This window comes from Aptenodytes forsteri, unplaced genomic scaffold, assembly GCF_000699145.1.
Source record: "Aptenodytes forsteri isolate BGI_AS27 unplaced genomic scaffold, ASM69914v1 Scaffold82, whole genome shotgun sequence".
NCBI classification, from domain to species: Eukaryota; Metazoa; Chordata; class Aves; order Sphenisciformes; family Spheniscidae; genus Aptenodytes; species Aptenodytes forsteri.
In genome coordinates, this window is record NW_008795490.1 from 2,905,367 (window position 1) to 2,929,642 (window position 24,276).

The following is a 24,276-nucleotide window of genomic DNA, read 5'->3' on the forward strand; positions in this document are numbered from 1 at the left end:
CTACCGCACTGGTATTGTCTAGCTTCTGGCACATGTATGCAGAAATTACTTGGTTTATTATTATTAAGGACTTCTAAAGGTAAGAAAAATGGGTTGCAGCAACATGCAACATGAAATACAAATTAGCAGCAGTGCTGAAGAAAAAGGAGCGATGGACATTTTTAAATAAAGCTATCCTTTTCTTCCACTTAGTTCAGATTTATACATCTCTTAAAAACGCACTAGAAAACCAGACTGAATTCAGCTGGAGAAAACCACCAGAAATGAAATTCATGTAGCTGTGCATATTTTCAAGAGGGAAATAATACACAGATCTGGTTAAGGGGCAGCATACTTACGAATATCTGTATGGTGTCAATCAAGAAAATAGAATAACAGTACAGTATAGAAACCAAAGGGAAAAAAAAAACATTTTACAGCACAAATGAAATTTTTTCTGAATCGTCATTCCAGTACACCAACCCAGCAGTTACATGGGGATCACCAAATTGCATATGCCCATTGAAGTATTAGCCAGGCTTAGAACTGTTTTGCTTCTGCACTTAGACAAACTGTCTGTACATTGAGGATGATGTGATACTGAATGAATCTAGCACTTAATTTTACCATGCAAATTTAAAAAAAGAACATTTGAAGAAGTTTTCTTTAAAGATGACGAAGAGGCAGCTAAGACAAAGAAAAGGGTAAGATTAAACTTTCTTTAGTTTCTTTAGTTCCTTTCTTTATCAACTTTCATTGATATACAAAACTGTCTTACATCTCTGATTATACACTAATGATTGTTATGAGCCTGGTCCCTTGGGCAGACAGAAAGACTTAAATCTAAGAATGATTTAGGACCACTGAATATAGGGTTGTCAGAAATACATATCCAATATAGAAGGAAAATACATGTTAGAAGGAGAGTATGTGCTACTTGGAGTGATAGTGAAATCTCAATGGAGATATCTTATCTTTCAGGAGAGTAAACAATAACATGAAACTAAAAGCCCAGTATATCTATAAGTACTGTCCCGAGGACCTATCTGTGGCTTTATTAATAGTATAATTACAACTGGTACAAATATCCTGGTTTATACTGTGTTTTATCTTCTACTCAGTATTTAACATACAAGCCCTGTTTTCTATTGGGATTAATATGGCAAGAAGATATTAAATATAAATAATTGGGTCTCTTTCCCTGACTAAAAGAACCCTCTCCTTTCTCACCTTAAGTCTAAGAACTACTTACTTTTCATGTATAACTTTCTTGGTATCCTCCCACAGAGATTCTAAGCGATTTATCTCTTTGTCGATCTCAGGAGCAAGGGTAATATCTTTTTGGGCTATTTGTTTTGCTTTGTCCATGAGCCACTGGAGTTCATGCTGGTGAGAATTCAATTCTTCATCTAACTGGTTAAAGATCCTCAATCTGCAAGTTAAAAGGCAGGTTTCAAATTTACTTATCTTCACTTTTTTGCAAGAGAAAAGAGGAGAAAGGAAGAATGAAACGGTTGCTGCTAGAGTTACTGTGCATAAAGTTCCCTTTTCTAACATTTCCTACAATATCTTCAGAAAACAAAGTGTTGTCTGGATTTTTTTCTGCTACAATTGGGCTCAGAATGTGATTTTTCTGGTACATATACAGCTATACAATTATACAGATACACATGTACTTCACCTGACACAGTGACTTGGAAATACACTCAAATATTTAGATTAATACTTGATTATAGTAAGTGTTTTCAATTCCTTCAGCACATGTACAGTCTTCAATTCTGTAAGAGTAGAGATAGTTATGTTATATGGGAATTCTAATAGCTGTTTGGAGCTTGGATTCATTCAGACAAAATAAATTTCTGAGACAAAGATTTTCTTGACTGTTCGTTCAATATAAAAGATTAGCGGGACTTGCTAAGTGTTCTGCTCACGTTCTCTCTCCATCCAAACAACTCGCTCACTGACAAAATTTTATTAAGTAGATATATGGACTAATATACGCCTGGCAAGGAATAAGGTACCCAGGCAGAAAACTCACACATGCCTCCAATGCATCATAAAAAGTCTAGAGACTGCAAGCAAATGAAGAAGTGCCAATCTCAAGCACCAATACTGTTTTTACCTTTGCTGGAGGGCTTGTAGTGTCGCCTCCTTCAGACCCTCCTTGTCAGCCTTTTCCTCAGTATCTTCAATACTCTTCAGTAGCTGTTCTTTACGTTCCATGAAAGATCTTCGCAAGGCTTCAAGAGCTTCTGCCTCACTCTGTTTGGTTCCCAGCAGGTTTTGAACCGCCTCCAGTTCCAAGCACAAATTATCCACCACAGCCCTACAGGAGGTCCTCTGCTCAGAAATGCTGTGTTTTAGATGATACTGGGCCTTAGTAAGGGAACCATCCAAACTGATGGCGACAGATTCCAGCTTGTTAAGATCTTGAATAACATCATTGAGTTCCTTCTCCAGTAATTCAGATTTAGCTTTATCCATATTTCCTGTTTTCTCCACTGTCTGCCTCAGCTGGTGGAGCACTCCTGATGCAGCACTTTGAAGCTCCAGGAATACCTGCAGCTGATCCAGAGCCTCTTGTCTTTGGCAAGTTATTTGACTTGCCTCCTGGAAGATCTGAAAGCAATCTTCAGTCTTTCCCCGCAATGTCTGCTGGTCCTCTGGGCAGCTGACAGAACACAATTTATCTACATGTTCCTTCAGACTTTGTAACTGCTGTTTCTTACTTTCGACTTCCATTGCGTGGTTCTAGGGGAAAGAAAGAAAATAAGGCTGGGTTTCTTCTTCCAGTCAAAAGCTCAGAAAACATTTTAATAGTAAACTTATGAGCAAAAAAAGTACTGCTGAGGGGTTTCCAGTAAGAACAGTTCAGTGTTACAGTTTTGCATTAAACTGGCCAAATAACAGAAATCTGTATGTGACTACAACCGTGTATCAGTTTTCAAACAAATAAATGACTTCATGCTAGTTTTCGATGAATATTTAGCTGAATGCACTGTACAATTTCCCTGTCTTTAATATTTACATCCAAAAGTTTACCTTATTGTGAGATGCAGCCAGTTGTTGATCAGCTGTGTTTATCTCTGAAGTGGCTTGTAGTTCAGCAAGAAACTGCTTAATCCAGTCTGAAAACCTGAGCAGGAGCTCATCAAACTGCCCACGCTCAGCAACAAGAGATTGAAGGAAGTTGATCCTATAGGATGTCAGATGTAAATATGAAAGCACTTGATGTAAATTAATCACTTCCCATAATGAAAACCACAGCTGACTGGACAGCATTAAAATCAATGCCAGGTGGAAGGAAAGAAGGAAACGTTAATTTATGTTACAAATGTGATGACTGCCGTGTTGATTTCTTAACTGGGAAATAACATAACACTTGAAAGCACCAGTTTGGCTCTTTCCCGTTTCCACTGTTTTATTCATATCAACCGTTAAAAGTGCCCCAAACAATCAAGGTATGTTCTTCAACTTTCTTCATGGGGGTAGTCCCAGCAAAGAGAACGATACTGATGGAAGTTAAACTTCAATTTTCAGACATAGCAATTCTGTTTGCCCTATCATCTGCAGCACTGCACGTAAGGTGAGAGTCTAATGAATTTAGGCAGCGGGTGAGTAGCTGCATGCTCAACTTCCACTGAAGTAAGTGAGGGTCAAGTCTGCTCAGAGAAACACAATTCAAAGGAGGAATGTGTCCAGAGGAGTACTTGGCACCTAGCAGAACTAAGCTTCTAAATCTTGACCTTAAAAAGGGCCTTGCCATTTACCTTCCCATTTCCCTTAGAAATTTCTCTATATAATTTTCAACATGAAATGCTATGTAGAAGATCGCTATATTGTAAAACAATCATATTGATGAAGCACCTAGAAGATGATGTCATTGACCAGGGTCTATTATTTAAGCTCTTTTACAAATAATAAAATATGTATGTTCATCACCAAAACAATTTAAATCTAAATATACGATACCATAGAGTTTCAAAAAAGGAGGCAGTGTTCCTGAGCCTAACATGAGCCAGCAGCCTAACAATTGAGCATTTATAGTATTTATGGCAAATGAAAACTTCAAAGTGGGTTTAAAAAGATAATAGTGTGGCTTTGCACAAGATAAAGCATGTAACTGCAAAAATGGTAAGCAGATATTACAGATTTTGGAAGTAACTTAGGCAGTTACTTGGGAAATTGTAACTGAGGAAATGCAACATGACCTTCATTTCCTGCCCCACATTCCTTCAAACAGAACTCTTCCATCAAAAAAATAAGGAGAGATTACACCAAAAAGACAGCATGATAAATCTGTGGGATTCCCCACACCCCATTCCTGGGCGCTCAGGTTTCAGTATGAATCTTAAACCTGCATTTTCCTAATGGTAATATTGTAAAAACCTACGTTTCAGGATTGGGATTCCTCATCTAGATATGGGTTACTCTCATTTAACATGTGAAAAACATTCTGAAGCACAAACCTTTTATCAACAGTTTGTGGTAAAGCTTTCCACCTCTCATCCAGCTCTTCAAATTTTTCTTTTATTGTTTTCACACACTGTTTGGAAGCTGTTGGGAATAGTGACTCATTTAACTGTAACAGGCTCGCATAGACTGAAGCACGGGACTCAATATCTGCTCGCAAATCCTGGGAAAACAATGGAATGTACAGCCTTTAGATTAAATATGTCATCATATTATGCAAAATAACAAAACTAATAAAAAATCAGCTAGGGATTTCCAGCACACCACTTTGAGACAAGTGAATGAGCACAGTCAAATCCTTGGAGGAGTTGAGGTCTATTAGGACGAGCAGGTACTCAACACCTCTCAGACAGCTAAATCTGCAACTGTAATTCAGTAAGGATTCATTGATTTTTTTTTTTTCCTGCTTTAGGACAAAGTGTGACCTTTCTGCACAGCTCTACTGTACGGTGAAAGTGGCTAAAATCAAGATTTTGCAACTTATTTTGTGTGCAGCAATAGAATTGTGAGGAAATGTCACAAATTGGCCCAAACAAAAAACCAAAACCCAAAATAATTTTCCTTATCTTCAGTAATATTTAAAAGTGAAATTATGGACTCATTGGCTTCATGGAGGGTGTGAAAGATGCTACCTTTGGCCAACTGCTTCATATTAATGTAAAAACAAATGGCAAAAATTCCAAGGGAAGGCATACTTCAGAGTAGGATGAAAGTCTTGTGTTTAAAAAAAAATAATCAGAAATGAGACTTTCATTGTGAATTCAAAATCTTTGAGCATGTTGTCATCTGAGCAACTTTCCTCACGTGCAAAAAAAGGAAAGTAGCATTGTCTAACAAAGGAATTTCTCTAGAGAAAGGATCCTCTGGCAAGGAGATCAATGTCCTTCCTTGACAGATAATAGGATATACCAGGACATTATTTTTCTTGAGCCGGCATATTATATTTGCAAATAACATTCTTCCTGTCATTTTCTTGTCTTTGATAAATAACAACAGCGATAATGTAATACTTCCCTAGGACATTTCCAAAGCCCAGAATCAAGTGACTTGTCAGACTACAATTGAGCAAGTCCATCCTTTAAAAGACACAGCAATAAACCAGGAAATGTAGGGGGACAATCTTTCAGTTGAAACGTACCTGCACCGACTGCAGTTCACCTTCCAGTTTAACTCTGTCAGCAGAAACATACTGCTCTGAAGGCCTGACTGTAGCTTCACACCCCTCCAACCAGGTCAGGAAGGCAGACAGCTCTTTCTCCTGCCTAGCAAAATCACAGCGTAGAGTTACCAACTCAAGTCATCCCCTCGGTCTCACACACTGACTGCAGGAACGTCTCTGTGACCATCATAACAGACGTGAGAGTCTACTCACTTCTGCCACTGAGCCAGAAGAGTCTCTAATAAGGTCTGTTTCTCTTTAGCATTTTCTAGCACCTTTTCATGTTCCTGCTGTAATGCTGTAACCTCCTGAGCAGCTTTTTCTTTGTTGGCCACCTTTCGGGCACAGGCTGAGAGAGAGGCCAGAGTGTTGCTCAGTTTTTCCACAGTATGACAAAGGTCCTGATGAACATGTAGAAGAAACAGAAGTCACATACATAAACAACAGAGCTATGGTAACAATGGTGAGAAAAATTCTGTACTTCTACTCGAAGTTTGAAGCAATGCTACATCCACCAGATCATGAAGTCACTGCATAGCTTATATTTCACTCAAATCTGTCCTAGATACACGTTTCCCAAGCATATCAATCAACTAGCTTGTAGTGAGGAAAGAGTTTCCTAACAACAGTGTTGAAGAAAAAACAGTCAGCAACAAAGGGGTCAGATGTTCTGAATGGGCACGCGACACAGCATGATCATGTAGGACAAAGCTCCAAATTCCCTAACATCTGTCTAAGAGTTACTCTAATTTACACATATACAGTAAATACAAAAGCTCACTCCAACATGTGAGGACTGCCAGAGTTGCAGCCCATGTCATGACATGGGAGAGGTAGGGAACAGTTACTGTGAACTTCTGTGAGCGTTAGCTAAAGGTCTTTTTCATAGAAATGGCATGTGATGTTGACTAGACTTTCCAGTGTTGCCATTTCTAGAGAGCTGGGAAACTTGTTCACATGAAAACGGTTGAAATGTAGTACAATGAGTTAGGAAAGCACAAAATGAAATAGATTTAAGACCACTAAAGTTCCAACTCACAGGTGTGCAGTAATAACAACAGTAGTAATGGTTATAATTAGAGTCATGAAAGAAATCATATATAGGAGGAAATGTGAATTACACCGCAACAAGCTGCTGATGTTTAAGCTAAATAATAAAAAATGATTTCACATTAAAGCATTGAATCATCATGATCCTGTAGGCAGGACAAGAGTTTACAATAGCATACTCAGCATATTCATAATGTTTAAAAGCCAATAACAATAATGATTACATGTGCTGTCTGAATAAATTCTCCACATGCAAAATATTTTTCCTCAACAAGTATCAAGCTTTTTTGAAGCAGACAGGCCAGGTCTTCCTTGCATACAGCCTTTGCAAGTAGTTACCACACAGTTCAGAAGAAATTATGTATGTTTTACTGCAAGAACAATATGACTAAAAGTTTTTACAATATTTTCTTAGAAAGGAAAATAATTATTATTGTGGGAAGAACACATCACAAACTTACAGACACAGACAAAAATGTTACACCAAATTCCATGAGATTTGGGATTTTTTGTAGTTTGAATACCAATCCAATGTTTGTTTTCCTTTTGCAATGGACTGAACCAAACGTCCAAACACCCATGGTTTTCTGGCATCACAGATAAAAGTTTGTCAGTTGAAACTCTGTCCAGTCTCTGCATTGCCCAAGAAAAACTATTTCCAAGGAGATTTTTTTTTTTTTTTAAATCAGAGTTCTCTATACCAAGACTCAAGCTGCATGAAAATCTTTGAGGAAAAATGTCTAACAGACATGCTTCTTATTTTCTACTTTTCATAATGTTTCAGATGCATAAAATTAAAAACAACAACCTGAAGGATTAATTCATACTTTTAGGCTTTCCTTTCTCTAGAGCGGGGAAAAAACTCTCCAAGCCTGTCTGAAATAGTGAGAAGAAATAGCTGAGGAAGCCTGCTCGAGCCTTCCCTGGGGTTGCCCACCCCGACAGGCAGCCCTTGCCTCCTCCTGCCTCCACCCTGGGCTGCGTGGCATCAGGCAGCCCCTGGTCTGGAGGTTATTAGCATTCCTGTGAGGAGGTCAGTGTGGCACCGTTTCCCTGGACTCGGTAGCAGGAATCACTGGCCACAGGCTCACCGTGCAATCCTGAAGGGCTGCGTATGTTGCTGCTGCTGAAGAGCATGATGTGAGAGGCTCAGCTAGTTTAGCTTCAAATTCAGACACTGCCCGCTGCACCTGTGAAGAAAAGGCAAACCAGAGAGACTAAAACCAACAGGAAATACATAAACGATGCTTTAAATAACGTTTTTTAAATACCTAGTGCTAAGAGAATATTATATCCTAAGCTTTTGTAGGGCTGACTGCCTTTTGAAGTTACAAGATGCTAACTGTGCTCAGGTCCTTGTGACCGGGGCAATAATAATATTTAAATTATTTTCCTTATGACCTACTAACAACGCAAGATTGAAGTTAAAGTGTTTATAAGAAGTATGGATGTGGTTTATTAGTGCAATATCCAGGAGAATCACAGGTTTTCTAAAAGACAGCATAATCTTTTGAGTGTGTATATTTTAGTGTCTTCCTGAACCTGCCTTTTAAGTCATTCAAAGCACAAATTTACGTATAGACGTCTTGCAATTACCTTACAAATCTACTCATATATTCTAGTCCATCCTAATATGCATCTTATATGCAACTTTAGAAAAATAAAGAGTAATTCTATAAACTGCTGCAAACAATCCATTAGATTTTGCATTGTCTACCTGTTTAAGACTTTCTTCATATTTCTGCTGTGCTGATGCATTCCCTGTGATTGTTCCTTCCAGTGTCTGTGCATGATCTCTTAGCTCTTCCCAATACCTTTTGACCTGAGACAGTTTGGCTTTAATATGTGCACATTCTCCAGAGGTAACAAACTGGGAAAAAGACTCGGCTTCCTCTTCTAGTTTTGAGATTCCAGTTATTTTACCATCTATTTCTTTATTAATAACCTAAAATGTAAAGTAATAGTAAATAAAGAAGCACAATAGGTTTTTAATTATCAGAATAATATTTTCTACTTCATTCTTTTACCTGAGCTATTAATATTCTTCATTAAAAAAGTAAATAAAAGGAGAGTTAATTGACCACTTGATATAACTATGACCACTTGACTAGTTATAAAAGTCTTTAATATGCCCTGTAAATTCCCTCTTTCTTCTTGAAATTAGCACTGGAAAAGGTTTAAAAACCAGCCTGCCCTAAAAACAGCATCTATGAAGAGGAATTAGAATTGCCTGAGGTGCGTATTTTCATAAGCAGACAAGATGGTTCATATTTTAGCATCTCTTACTTCACAGCAAATTAATACACAATTGTCTTAAAGATTCAAAGTAAATAGACGATGAAGATTGTAGGTGTATAACTGAAAACAATATTGTTAAGGAGCTGAACCCTAACAGTTGATTACTTGTGTTTAATAAGTTTTCAAGCACTTACAAAATAAAACATGCTATGATTTGAAAACCAATAGAGATTGTTTTCATTTTCTAATTTAAAATCCTATGGTATAATAAAGAATAAATTAAATTAGCTGATGAGGTAGGGTGAGTGTGCCCTCAGGCAGAGGATTAAATAAAGAACCACATTACAGTGTAAATAGGAAACCATGAAACAAGAATGATAATGGCCTTTGGTACTTTTCAGCTGTCTTCTACGTCAATTAGTAAATGCATAAAGACAAACTAGCACTGGCTTTACATTTCAGCAGCTGCATGACAGCAACTGTCTCCTATTTTTTTCCACTTGTTCTTATTGCAAATTAGAGGCAAACCTGAAAGCTACAACCTCCAAGACACAAACTTACGGTGTTTCACATTCAGTGGCTATTTATTCAGTAAGCATCGGTGAACCTGGAAATAAGATTTTTTTCACAACAGAATTCTTTTAATTTCTGCTGATGTAGCATGTCCACGGAGCTCTTCTCAAAAGCAGTGAAAAATACTCGTTGGAAGGGAATTGAAAGAGCCAAGAGCGCTCTTTGAAATTGAAATAGGCAATAGCGTTCTCAGATATAAAAATGTTAAGGTATGTACATATGTGAGATCAACCAAAAACTTTCCTGAAAATGCACTCTCAAAAGCACAGAAAGTGCCCACCTTCTGCTATAATTGTGATAAAAATATGGTATCTTGCTTGCCATTAGAAAGCTCAGGAGTGGCTTACTGCAACATTCAGAGTCTAGAATTAGCAGGGTGAGGTACAGAAAAAAATGTGGTGCTGTAAGCATTTATAGTGTCTCTTTATGCAATATATTCTGAATTAATTCAGATTATAAAATATCTTTTTTGCATGAGAATACAGCGCTGAGGAAGAATACTGGATTTGCAGCCCTGAAGCTGAAATTATCTAACAATGCAGCAGATACAAATGAGGCAGCGTTTTTTTACTCCCACGCTATTCTGTTAAATTCACTCAGTTACATAAAAGAAGGTGGATAATTGAGGCCTTCAAACTCTCACTGAGTCTGCCACCGATGGTAACTACTTGTGATAACTGTCATTTTGTCTACCAGGAATTTTGGAGAAATGCGTAGGTGAAAATCTGGCTCTGCTGAAGTCATTGGGGTTTTGCAATCAGTGTATGATAATTACACTATGTATGATAATTACATTCAGCTGACCCCAGGTTTTTTATCTGGTCAGCCAAGATATCAGGGAACACCACCTTTTTTTTTTTTTTTTTTTGTGTATTTGCCTCATATTGCAATATTCCTTACTAATATATTGTACTAGAAATTATGAACTACGTATGCTGATTAGCATTGTGACACAGACTAACTCATCAGGAAACTCCCAACAAAACATAACAAATCCTTCAAAATCAGGCACAAAGCAATGCTGCTGAAGAAGACCTCCAGCTGTGTCCACGTATCGGAGGTTAGATGACTCGCTTCACATATCACAGTTCATAAAGCTGGTTTGCTCATCTGAGCTACAATGATGTACCCTAGGCTTTATCTGGAGGATTTTCTCTGCTTTGTGTCTGTTCACTCAGACAACTATAAAAATTACCTGCTGACCATTTTCTTTCTGTCATGACGTTTAAATGAAGAGGGCTTATGTTGGCATTTTCAAAAACTTGCAATGCAGTGTGAAAGTGACCGTTTAGCTGCATATTTAGCAAGGAACAGCCTTTCCGGGAAATTGGCTTGAATGGACTAGTAGGGCTTAACTAGGCTCCATTTGGACAGACAAAAGCTGTTGTCACACTGTAATGCAATATTCATATCATTTGATGCACTTGCTTTCTGTCTTAAACATTTGAATCGTACTTAGTAACTACTGGAAAATACAGCTACCTGACAGTGTGTGCCAGTGGAATAAATGCATATATATAATTTCACAAGGAAACTTTCTGAATTGCTGTGGCGATGAAGCAAGAATTCAAGCATTGTTTTATTCTTCAGTGATGAAATCAAGAGATTTTATTTATTTGGTGTATGTAAAGTTGTGATCAAATTAAGAACAGGAAAATCTGTTGATAAACTGTTTCTGTCACATGAAGCACACGCCTTACGGGATCCTTTGGAAATACTTAGTGTCAATCTGGTCCGTGACTGCAAGCAGCTGCACACCTGCGCACTTTCTGAAGAGCAAGGAGGTCACAGAACAAAGAAAATGGCAGCGTGCACTGTGTATTGAAAAACTCTGTCCCCTTAGAAACATGCAGAAGGTATGTTTTCATTTGTGGGAGGATATGAAGTCAGCCCTTGAAATGCAATGCTTGGAGACAATATGCACCTCGGTTAGCAATAAGAAACTAAACCACTATGTATCTACAGGAATGTACACAGAATTTAAGACTGTAAATATAATAGCAATAAATAGTATGTAGGTTTGCAAGCTACCAAGAGCAATAGTTTCTTTATTATTTCAGCATAAAAGATACATAAATCAAGTTATAACTTTATCTTGCAAGATTAAAATCAAGTTCTATATCCACTAGCTGATGTCTGTTTTAAAATAAAAAGGCTTGTATTTATGTAGCTATTTTGTACACCAGTTGAGATTACTCAAAAAATAAGAAGAGTATAAATTAAAAAATATTTTTAACCATACACACAAAGGCTCCATATATGTAAACTAAACACTAACAGAGAAGGCAGCCTGTAAGAATTTTCTTTTACTTTAGGTAAAACCTTACTGCTTGGTATATTCGTGTACAAAGCGTGCCATCATTACATCGTGGTAGTTCGGAAACGTGTAAAATGTCCGTTCTCCCATTTGGCCTCTAGCAAAACGACAGATAAATGGACTTTTAACGCTAAACATAACAAGAACTAATCACCTTGATTTGGCTGATCTGTATGTCCAAAGGAGATGATGATGTTTCCAAAGTTTCCAGTTCTTTCTCTTGTTCAGCTATCCAGATGGACAAAGCTTCAAAATTATTGCCAAAATGATCCCACTTGTTTTTCACCATTTCCATGCTTTTAATACTAAAATTAACCAAATTAATTAGAGAGAATAAACAGTTTAATATAATGAAGCTGCCTGTATTCTTGCTAGAATAAAAATGTAACTTATTCAATCTACAGGAGGGTCATTTTAAAAACTCCTGGTTTTAGAGGACCAAGTTGTGTGCCTAAATTCAAACTTGGTTCTCTCCTAGACTGCACCCAAAGTCAAACAATTATATTAGCCATAGTGGGGACACTGAGAGGTGAAACAGAGTACAGCTTCATTCATCAGCTGTACATCACGAATCTCATCATAGCAGGAAGAGAAACGAAAAGTAACATAAATACGATTTCTATGAATTAATATGGAATTAAGATTACATCAGATATAAAAATCATATATATCAGATATAAAATTGAGATAACTGAGTGCACAGATGTTAGTCATTTAGTTGCTAGAAAAGAATGATTAAAACCACGTGTATTCTGGAGGTACATATATTCACCAATGCTTGACCACTTTATTAAACTTGGGTTTTTTATAGCAGCAATCTGCCCATCTTATGGGAATTTTGTGTTTTCTGAGGCAATGATTTCATATCAAGCCAAAGTCAACAACGGATATGACTCAACTACCTCAGAGTTAATAGATTTATATTCTTTGAAACATACATTATAGGTATGTTAAACAGAGAAAGATTACGACTGATTCTTGTATATATTGGATAGCAAACAAAGCACCCTTTTTTTTGTCACAGGTAAGAAGTCTAAGGCCCTTATAAGGTCTAACAGCATTAACATCCAGTATAAAAGTTTCTGCTCCTTTCAAGTCATTGTAAAGAAACCACTGCTAATGTAGGCCCTACACACAGCTTGCAAAACATGCATTTTCTATTTCACTGAAAATATTAAAATCTCATCAGAAAAGTTTGAATATTACAAAATTCCAAAATACATTTTCCTTTTAAATATAGCCTTAAAAACCATTCCATGTTAAAAAGATTTTGTTTCTTTTCTTCCCCCCCCCTCCTTAAAGCCAGAGGAAGCTTTAAGAAAAGATGTAGTCTAAAATGTAAAAATTGACCTTTTTATTTTTTCTTATTTTCAAAATGAAAAAAAAATTAGCAATGTCAACAGCCATTTACTGATAAGAATGTATTCAAATTCAAGTTACTTGCAGTAAAATGAAGTGCAAAAATATTTCACTCAAGTCCAGCCCAAGAAAATACAGCCGGAAATCAGAATCAAGGGACCAAATCAGTGGCACAGCAGCTGAAAATCCTTCACCTTTGTATCTGCCTTCCTTATAGTTTTAAGAAAGCCTCAGACTGTAAAGACTATAGTCCCAAACACACTGCACAGCTACGCATGATCTCCTTGGAAAACAGGTGTGCTAAGTATGCCTTGTAGCTGACTATGGAGAGCTGCTCAACCCTTCCTTTCCCTTTCCTGTTCATCGGCATAGTATGTACCGTATGTATTTGGAACACCTTCACTTTAAATTACTCGGCCAAGATTTTTATTGATGATGCGAGTTACAACATAACTCTTACACACTGATTATATGTTCTGTAGAGTCACTATAAAGAGTTGTATATATTTGCATGTTTTGCAGAAGGGATTTATTTTTTTATTATCTGTCACAGTACCACAGACATTCTGTACAATCCATACGTTCAACTAAAACCTATTTCATATCTACATTGAAAGGGGATATCAATGATGGCTTTCATTTGAAAATAGATGACTCTTAAAAAGGTGAATATTCATTGTTGGAAGGGTGAATTTCTTGAATTGAAAAATCACACTAGTTTTCTCTCTAATATTGGAGAAAAAGATGTATAAACTGAAGTATTCAGTAAGATATGGTAGAATTTGACTGCATATCACTGTAATACTTCATATTGGAGAAAGTGTTATGTAAAAAAATTAGACCATCAACAATCAGAAAGTTACATCTGCTGCAGAGGCTAGTTATTCTGTTTTACAACTGTTCTTTTACATTGGGAAGAAAATGGCACCAAATTAAAGTCAGATTAGCGTGACAATGGTCAATAGGGGAAAAAACCCGATATTGTGAGCATTGCCCTTTGCTCATATTCAGATGGAGGTGGTGGTACCTGCTTAAACTTATACAGCAAGTTATTCTACATAGTAATTCCAGTAAGACAACATAGAATTGGCACATATATCCATGACTTGTGTATCAGATCTAATATATGCAAAAATACTAATTTCATACACACATATAAATGTATGTGTTTATAGATAAAATGAGAATAGCAACAGTTGAAGTTAGTAACTCAGTTATTGAACTCAAGTTACTCCACTTGAGAAAAGGGATGAAATTTTTACAAATACAAAAAGCTACAAATATTTACAGGATTTAACAACATTTTCTTGGAGTTTGAACTTTCAATTTTTAAAGAAAATTTGGCAAATGATGCCTTTGTTATTTGCAGCAGCAGAAGCAGCTTTTGATATTGCCCATGAAATAAAATCTGGATATTCAGCTAAAATGAAGGCACTTCTTGACATTCCTATGGAGAAAGTGGAATACTGAAAACCGAGGCAAATATGGCAAATGTGCTGTTCTCATACTTGCACTGAGATTTTTCTTTCTAAAAAAGTCTAGTACCTCAAGAATGAGTTTAATTGTTCCTTCTTCACGAGACTGGGGATTAAAGATAAGTGACAGGTTAAACGTAACTAACAGTGGTTTTATAAACTATGTATTGTTAAACAAAGATTTTGTTTATTTGTACACACTCTTTTGACATATTTGGTACTATAACCTGGTTACTATGCCACGGCAAGCTGTAAGTGACAGAACTGATGAGACAACACAAAATGCTGACAAGGTATTCTAGAAATCTGATACAATCTTATAGTGGAGAATAAATATTAGGACTTGTTAAGAACATACTCTTCTTCAAGAGTAACTTCCACTTTTTTCACTTGTTCTTGGATTGATTTTGCCTGCTGTTGAAGGGACTGCTTGTTCTTTGAACCAAGCTGTATCTCAGAAGAATTCTTCACCAAATTCTCAGCCTGCACTGCCATTGCTTCAGTCTGTTTAGAAAGTTCCTGTAAGGATGCAAGACACATTAATACAACTATAAACAGTTCAATATGTTTACACAAAAAGTATTTTTCCTCAGTGTTTGTGGTTAGAAAAAGTATCTGTGTCTTATATGTATATTTTGAATGCGTAAATAAATAAAAACAACCTCTGAAGAAAGTGATTTTCATGTTGCATTTAAGAAATGTTCATTTGAGCAAACTAGCTTGAGTAAAATTTAGCAAGGGAGACTACGTGTCCAAAAGTTTTTAACTCAACCAATCAAAATTTATTCTATAGCTCTTCAATAAATTTATTTGTGAATTGTCAAAGGATTAGGTGACCTTTAAAGGTCCCTTCCAACCCAAACTATTCGATGTTTCTATGATTCTATTATGATTACATGCACCTTTATTTAATCTTTAGATCCTACCCTTTACAGAGAGGATTTTGCAGTATCCTGTAGCTTGTAATCTCACTTTGTTTAACATCTGTTTTCTGTCACAAATGGTAAACCCATACACCAGAACAATGGATGCTGAGCATAACCAAGATATGCATAATTTAGTACCAGATTCATCAAAGGGTAAAAACAGCATGAAAAGCATGGCACTCAGGAAAGCCAATCACTACTATTACTTCTGTATCAGTAAATAAAATGGGCTGGGGTAATTCTGTGTTACTAAGGGCAAGTGGCATGTTATGGCTTATGTCCCTATTGTAGAAGTCTCTCCTTTTTCACCTCGGGGCTAAAAGAGTGCTAGTTGGCACAGTCCACATAACCGTGCCAAAAAGCACACTATCGATGTTGATAGGCCAGTGCTTGACACTGTTTAGCTTACTAGTACAGATGATTACTGAGCATAAAATGGGAAGTCCTCAAAATCATTTTACCTTCCATACGTGTGCTTCAGATGCAGATTTTGAGTAATTCTTCATGATCTTTTCATAAAATAACTTTTTACCTCTAAACAGTTTATGCAGTCTCTAATCCGTATACGCAATTTGCACCAGCATTAACATGCAAAGATTGAAGGCAATATGCTCGCTACATGTTAACATGCAAGGCGGAAAGATATCTCAGTTCCTGTATTTTACACAGTGAATACCTTTGTCTGATCCAGTTCTGAGGAGAGGCTCTCTAAACTGCTAAAGTTTAAGATACGTTCAAGTGCAGAGCTTGCTTGATTGAGATATTTTACTACTGTTTCTTTGTCCCTTTCAAACTGCTCCCATTTATTTATTGTGACCTACAAAAACAAACAAACAAACAAACAAACAAACCCAAAACAGGAACACAAACACAAAAAGATCAAAGGGGAGAAAAAAGAATTTCATTGTAAGTTACTGAAGAAGGAAAAAAGAAAAAGACCTGAGATAAAATAAAACAGTTTTTCCTGAAATGCCATCCACTCTACAGATGAAACTGTTCTGAACCCAATAAAAGAAAAGTTTTCCCTTGAATTTTCACTGATTCATACTGTGCTGTGCACCTTCTCTAAGGTGCCAGCAATATTTAAATCTTATATTTGAATGTCCTACAAGAAGTCTGAAGTAATAGATACAGATGCTTATGCTTATGGTGGCAGGTAGTCAACAATACCTAAAGGATTTTCAAGTTCTCTAATGAAATAAATTATAGAAAATGGTAGAAGAAAATCCCTACTTACAGGAAACTCACACATAGGAATCTATTTGTTCTTTACTGATCGTGTAAAATTTTGATTAGCGTACAGCATTTAATTACCAGTCACAAGAATTATGACAGTATAAACAAATATTTTCTTGGTTCCAAAGTAAAGCAAGGCCCTAGTTTGGACTTTATATATGAGAGTCCTTAGAAAAAAATTGGTTTCAATAGTAAATTCTTACATTAAGAAGTTATTTGAGCTCTATCGACCATGTTTTTCATCTTGTGTTTTATCATGGAAATAGTTTTGATGACTTTAAACATTTGTGTGAAATAGTGGACAGCTGGATTACCATTCTGTCTAGAGAAATGCGAAGGACAACTCAGATGTGGGTGCAAAAAGCTGTAAATTTTTATCTGAGTTCAGTCAGTGATTAGTTATACAACCTGGAGCAATTCATTTGATTTCTCTGTGACTTTTTTCTTCCTTCTTTAAATTTAGGATGACAGCATGTATTTCACACAGTAGTTGTGAGGATTATATTTGCACAACATCAGGTGTTATTAATCTAATATCCAACCTAAAGACTCTCAATTAAAGGGCAATGCCATCTTTAGTAACCAGGGGAGACAGCCCATCTGAAAATTAATTCACAGATAAATTATTTAAAATATCTATTATGACCAAATAGTTGGGACTTTTAAACACTTCCAGACAAAATGCTGTTTCTTTATTAATTAAGAGGTATCCAGCAGCTTCAAGCAGTTTTCATGGAGGTACTGATCATGAAAAACCCAAGGACCAAGACTCAGAGGTGAGAAAGTGAGCTCAGACTTTTTACATTTAAAAAATTGTTTTTTTACTAAGTTAAAAATAAAAAAGAAGAAAGCACAGGTTTTTATTTCTACGTGCAAAGGACCCACCTGCAGTTGCTCTTCACGTTTCTCCATAGTCTGCTGCATGTTCTCCAATGTTCCTTCCAACTTTTGTAAATCCTCTTGCACTGTGCTGGGCAGTCCACCTTCAATCTGCAGCTGTTTAGCTTGGGAAATCTGCTGTTGCACATCTTGCCTCTTTGCACGGAGTCTCCTTGTCCTTTGCTAAAAAGATTCATCCAACAGGAATGATTAGACTTTTTAGCTCCTTTGGGAAACTGGCACAATGAAACCACCTTCTGCTTTTGCAGGGGTATGCAATGAGAATAACAGACAAAGGGATAAACTGTGGCAAGTATTCTTGAGAGTCTCATATATGCATCAAGTATATGCCTTGGGTTCAAAATGTGTATACAGCTTTTGTGGCATACAAAGAGGAGAGAAAGAGTGACAGTATGGCCGTTTATCCAAAGCAGTATTTTAGAAAGCAGAAGCCCCAACAGTTGAGCAACTGCAGCAGTAGCCACAGGTGCATGTATTCCTCGTGACTGCCTGGAAGCATCCAGGTCTGCTCTCCGCTCTTTGAGGCACAGGTTGGAGCCTCAGATTCATCAAAGCAATATATCAGCCTTCATTAGAGAGCAGCAGGGGGATGGCCAAGTTGCATAACTCTTTCTTTGATGCGTTTTGCTTTAGTAGCACTATCAGAAACTCCTAAGACTACCTCCCCTCTCCTTTCCTAACATGCCTGACCCATTGCCAGCCCTGCTAGGTAAGCTCACAGCTCCCTGCTCAGTTCTACTCTGGGTACCTTCAGGTCTTTGTCAAAGTCTGTTTATACCTTAACAGACTCCATATCAAAAGAAGAAGAAGAGTCTGAGAACTCAAGGAGAGGCTAACTATTCCTACTACCTCTACTATGACGGATAAGGAATGTAGAGTATTGAAAGAACAAATATGAACCTTAACATGTACAATAGCTTTTACAAACACCAAAGAGTTTAGGTAAGACAGAGGTAAGACATAGTAGTGCCTGGTCAGACAATAAGACATGTCTGACCTTACAGAAATAGATGTTAATATAAAACACTTATGTAATGCCCAAACATTGACAGTAAATTATTCTTATTCTTATTAGCTTTGAGCAGGCCTCAAAGTTAATTTCCCATATTTGGCCTTAAAACCTATGATTTGTGCTGTATGCAGCCCATATGATTTATTATTACTGTAGCCCGCAGATGTTTTGATCTATTATCGGTGCATAAAAAGCCTCCTGTTCTACTCCTGCAGACTGGAGGCCAATTTGTCGCTGCAGTAGCTAGTAGAGGAGGAGATAAGGCTAGAGGTACACCTCCCCTCCAGCGTTTAGAGTTGGGGCCACATCAAAGCTGCTGAAGTTGAGAAATTTCCAAAACCAGGATCAGGCCAAATTTACCATGATCAAATCTGACACGCAAACTTTCAAAAGGTAAAAAGAGAGAGACCACTTATTTGCAGAGTACACTTACCCAAAATTTCAAGTAAATGAAGCCTGTTTTACAGGTGCTCTGTGCCCAAAAAACCCACGTGAAATAAAAAGATATTCAATAAAAGTTGAAAAACAAGTTCATCCTTGGGCATTAACATTTAAAAAATACTGAGTACTTTTTTCATTATAAGAAATCAATACTAGGCCATATGAGACCATTTCCTTTATAGCTTTTCCAAGTTTAAATATAAAGAGTTATGCTAATGGACATAACAAAATTCAGTAATTACATACATTCTACCTTAAAAAAAAAAAACAAATATAGCCATGACTAATTGCCCTACCTGATGATGAAGTAGTAGTTGCTGAGCTTGTAATAAACTTTCTGTATCCAGGATCTTTTCAGCCTCTGCTTGGGCTTCTTTAGAGTTATTGATTAAGTCTTCAATTGCACTTTTAACTTCTTCTTTGTACTGGACACATTCTCCAACAGTGCCTAATGTCTTTTCAATCTACAATTATGGATAACTTTAAGTATTTCATGTTGAAAGGCACATCTATATTTTAAGGGCACATTTATATTTGGAATATTTTTTCAAAAAATATAGTAAGTTGTCTAAATTCAAACCATTTTTGTCTCCAGCGTTCTTAACAGACACCTTTAACTTTACATTGAAAGAGAGACTGTAGACTTAAAATGTGACCGAGGAGACCTTTGTCTTGTTTAGACATACTCCCTATTACATTGCCATACAGTAAATAGCTGTCTCTGACAGCCACTTATTGGTGACCACTTGGAAAATACAGACATTTACATAACAGGTGAGGTGGTGGATGCCCCATCCTTGGATGGGGCTCTGAGCAACCTGATCTAGTTGAAGACGTCCCTGCCCACGGCAGGGGGGTTGGACTAGATGACCTTTAGAGGTCCCTTCCAACCCAAACTAGTCTATGATTCTATGATTCTATGAAAATACACGTTGTCCTCACCCTTGCAAGCTGACCCAGATTCCGAAACACCTGCGCTAGTCAACTCACAAAAAATCTTGCTGCCTTTTGGACCTTCTAGAGCAGTGCCCTGGTGAATCACAAATATATTAAAATGCCCTGTTACCCTGGTTTTATAGACCACAATATGCTTGTGGTGCAATATCCAGTCTCAGTTTGCAGAATTTTATAAAGAAAAAGATATATCTATTCAACATATCAGAAAGTTCTTCCCTCTGCATGATTCAGCTAACAACTTGTAGCTGATTCTCAGTACAGGTTCTGTTCCTCAGACAGTTCCTGTGTTTTAAGGTTTTAATTGTCAAGTATTCTAGAACTAAACAACTCCTTTCTTTTCTTCCTCTCTTCCTTTCTTTCTTTCCAGTCCATATTCACTTTGGAGGGTCATTCAGATTCAAGCCGTTCTCTTTCCTGTTACGTAAATGTTTAGTATTTACCCTCCAGAAAACATTGCTGAACTTTGGAAATACCCAGTATCAGTCCTTGCCTAAACAGTCTCATCCATCTGGTTAACAAGCTGTAAATTCAGCTGTAAAGAGTATTCAGACTTCTAAGAATCAGCAGTCTCTTGACTATAGTATAAAGTGCCATTTAGATTATGCTTTTAAATTCAAAACAAGTTTAGATTCTAGTTCTTATTTTCCTTTTTTACCTTCGTGAACCTGTGCTCCCCTGAGTTCTGACTTTTGGAGGAAACAAAAAGCAAAAGTACTTTAATAAAAAATAAAATTAAAAAAAAAAAATTATCCTAAATTTTTTGCAGTCACTTTGAGTATAGTATAAAGTGCCATTTAGATTATGCTTTTAAATTCAAAACAAGTTTAGATTCTAGTTCTTATTTTCCTTTTTTACCTTCGTGAACCTGTGCTCCCCTGAGTTCTGACTTTTGGAGGAAACAAAAAGCAAAAGTACTTTAATAAAAAATAAAATTAAAAAAAAAAAATTATCCTAAATTTTTTGCAGTCACTTGGAAATCAGAACATTGGTTTCCCCAACTTTCCAAACACAGTTTTCACACCATAGAAGTTTAGCAAGTTTCAATAAATACATGGAACTTTTATACATTTGGAACACCTACAAGGCCTCCACAAGAATCAACATTAACAATGGAATTTGAAGCCTGAACTCTTTCTCTATCCTGAACTCTTTTTTCAAATAGATCTGTTCTGCCTTCTAAGTGTAAGATGTTCTAAGTTTCTCCTGATCTTTCTTTTTACTGTGAAAACTGTGAAGCAGTAAATTCCCTGAGATCCCACAGAACTCAAGGGTTCAGTGGAGTCTAAGAGGTTTTGCTTATCAGTTAGAAACTTCCCATGATTTCAGCAGTTACAGTATCTCATTATCATTCAGACCTCAGAGAACTGTAGACTTTTCCTGCAAATTCAGTGCATGATAGACATCCTTAATGATTTGAAACTACCTCACAGTAGTTCCTTTATTATTTCAGCATAAAAGATACATAAATGAAGATTAAAGTCAAATTCTATATCCACTAGCTGATGTACATCACAGTTTTGCCAATGTTCACAAAGAGCTGGTTTTAGAAAACTATCTTTTGCCTCTAAAACTACTGACATTTTGATTCCAGAAACATTTACTATGAAGCTTTCCAGTCCTGCAAAGGGAAAAAGATCCATTATCTTAATATAAGTATTTTTTGGCTGCTACTCTCAAAGCTTTGCTCCCCAAGGAGTACAAATGAGTTTTTCATTGCTGAATGCTTGCAGTTTAATTAAAAAAACACAGCAGGGAACTTATGCTTGTGAAGCCATGATTGACATCATTTCATGTGACACTGTAAATGGGGAGTTCTTGTGTCCCTCATACTGTACCTTAGCCAGCAAATCTAGGAGTCCCTTGAAGTCACTGGAAAGTTTACAAAGCTCATCCTCTGTCTTTTTGGCTTCCAAATCAGGACATACTGCGGTCAAAACAGCAAGTCTAGATTTCAGCCAGCTGTGATTTTCTCCTTGCTTGTTAATATGCTTCCTAATTTCCTATGGAAGAATCAAAACGTATTTTCTTCAAATAAACAAAATATATTAATGAGTGACATTCATGGCATCAGTTCAAAGATTAGTAGTGTAAACATGTTACCTTTGTTCTTATCTTGAAACACTATTTTTTATTTTGCATATATTTTTCAATTTGCATACCCTATATAATTCTGTTCCAGTCAATGGCTAGATTTTTGCATTTCCTCCACAGACTTTACTCCACTACTACCTATTAGACTGCTGTTTAATAAGTAGTAGTGGAGTACTTTTTCCTCACAAACTAACATTTTTACCTACAGATAGATAGATAGATGGTAGATACCATGTATATATTTTCCATATATTGACCAAATTTCTTAGTTATCATTTAAATCTTGAATGCTGACTTTCCCAAACATAAAATTTCATGTGATATAAGGTTTTGTGTATTTTTTTTCCTATTTAAATAGCTCTTTTTTCCCTGTTTTCACTCAGTAGTTCATTTGTATCTTTGTGCCAGTGCTGATGAGAAGTTACCGGCAGTGAAACTGCATGAGTAAATCAGAATTTTTGGAGCAGAAGCACCCATTAAGCTAAAGGTCTATCTGCTTTATCAAGGTCATCCTAATTATGTTTCTCTGCACAGTTAGCCTCATAACCTACTCATGACTTTCACACAAACTCCTACAGTACGTCACATTCCTATTTTTGCTCCTAGTATGTGAAATAAAAAAAAGAAATAAGGGTCAAGCTAGGTCCCAAGTGACACAATAAATTATTGCCTAAAACAAATATAACCAAACAAACCAGTCTTCAACTATTCTACCAATTCTGTTAGCAGTCACCAAAGAAAAAGTGAATGGTAGAATATCTTTGCCTACCCTGTTATACTATTGTAGAATAGAATTTTTATTATAGAAGATTTCCCTAAATGTAAGACAGTAACTTGATCCTTCAAAAACCCCCAGTGCAGACATTTTGGCTTTTCTTTGTGCAGCATTTTTAACTGTGCACGCAGCAGGATGAGGGGCAAGTATTTATTCTATCTGCTTCTATATTTTGGAAGTTCTGAATATACGGGTAAAGAGACCTGCCATTCTCTAAATTATTGAAAGTAGGAACTTCTGCCACACTTCGTTGCATGTGGAACTTTCTCCTTGAAATGTTTTTAAGATTACCAGGAATCAGCAGACCTACTATGGTCTCCATAGTAAAACAGTTGCACTACTTCAGAAAACAGTTTTATCCAGAGTCCCAGTAGCAATGACCGTAGCTTTGTTAGAATATAAGCCAAGGGCTCACCCCCACAGATGCTTTACATTGCTTGTATTTGGCAGTATCATTAACACTTTCCTTTATCTTCTTTAGCTCTCTTTCTGTTGACGAAATCCAATTTGCCAATTCAGAAAATCTGAAATAAAACATTACATAATGCAAAGCAAGGAAAAAAGTTACACAAAAATTGCCACCACCAAACAGTAACCTCTTAAATTTAAGTGAAAAATTATAAAATCCACTCAAAAACCCACTATAATTTGTGGAATTACTACATAAAGTATAGTTTTCTACTTGAAGCTAACAACACTATCATTCTTTACGTGGTACTGATCTATGACGACATTTAGAGGAGTGACCACACGTAAGGCTCTACAACACCCAGCTAGCAATTGAGCCGACACCTGTTCTTATAGCCCTTCCAGGTGTCTGAGTACTCTGTTAGCTTTACGTATGTGCTGTCTATCTGGGATTTGAGCTCCTTCAGGATTCGTTGGCTGCTTTCCAATGTAGCCCTCACTGGATCAGAAACTGGCAGTTTTTGGCACAGTTCTTCAATCCGTTGTAGCCTTTTCTCACACAGCTGGTAAGGTCCCTTGTCACCGAAGAACAACTGATGGGAGACAAAGCAGAAAATACAATAGAAATAGGATCACAGAATCATAGACTAGTTTGGGTTGGAAGGGACCTCTAAAGGTCATCTAGTCCAACCCCCCTGCCATGGGCAGGGACATCTTCAACTAGACCAGGTTGCTCAGAGCCCTGGCCAACCTGACCTTGAAGGTTTCCAGGGGTGGGGCATCTGCCACCTCTCTGGGCAACCTGTGCCAGTGTTTCAGCACCCTCAGCATAAAAAATGTCTTCCTTATATCTAGTCTAAATCTACCCCCCCTTTAGTTTAAAGCCATTCCCCCTTGCCCTGTTGCA

General features: G+C 36.8%; 1 protein-coding gene across 1 annotated transcript in view; it reads right to left on the reverse strand.

Annotated features, from left to right (window-relative positions):
* SYNE1 (spectrin repeat containing nuclear envelope protein 1) overlaps positions 1-24,276 on the reverse strand; it is a 284,071-nt gene that overhangs the window by 203,197 nt on the left and 56,598 nt on the right. The window contains exons 24-39 of the mRNA XM_019472625.1: positions 23,754-23,962; positions 23,377-23,485; positions 21,931-22,095; positions 19,435-19,602; positions 17,671-17,847; positions 16,226-16,366; positions 14,982-15,142; positions 11,944-12,094; positions 8,379-8,606; positions 7,753-7,851; positions 5,825-6,012; positions 5,591-5,714; positions 4,449-4,615; positions 3,022-3,175; positions 2,102-2,730; positions 1,232-1,411 (exon numbers count right to left, since the gene is read on the reverse strand). Of these exons, the coding sequence (XP_019328170.1) occupies positions 1,232-1,411; positions 2,102-2,730; positions 3,022-3,175; positions 4,449-4,615; positions 5,591-5,714; positions 5,825-6,012; positions 7,753-7,851; positions 8,379-8,606; positions 11,944-12,094; positions 14,982-15,142; positions 16,226-16,366; positions 17,671-17,847; positions 19,435-19,602; positions 21,931-22,095; positions 23,377-23,485; positions 23,754-23,962 (3,050 nt within the window). The remainder of the gene's footprint in view (positions 1-1,231; positions 1,412-2,101; positions 2,731-3,021; positions 3,176-4,448; positions 4,616-5,590; positions 5,715-5,824; positions 6,013-7,752; positions 7,852-8,378; positions 8,607-11,943; positions 12,095-14,981; positions 15,143-16,225; positions 16,367-17,670; positions 17,848-19,434; positions 19,603-21,930; positions 22,096-23,376; positions 23,486-23,753; positions 23,963-24,276) is intronic.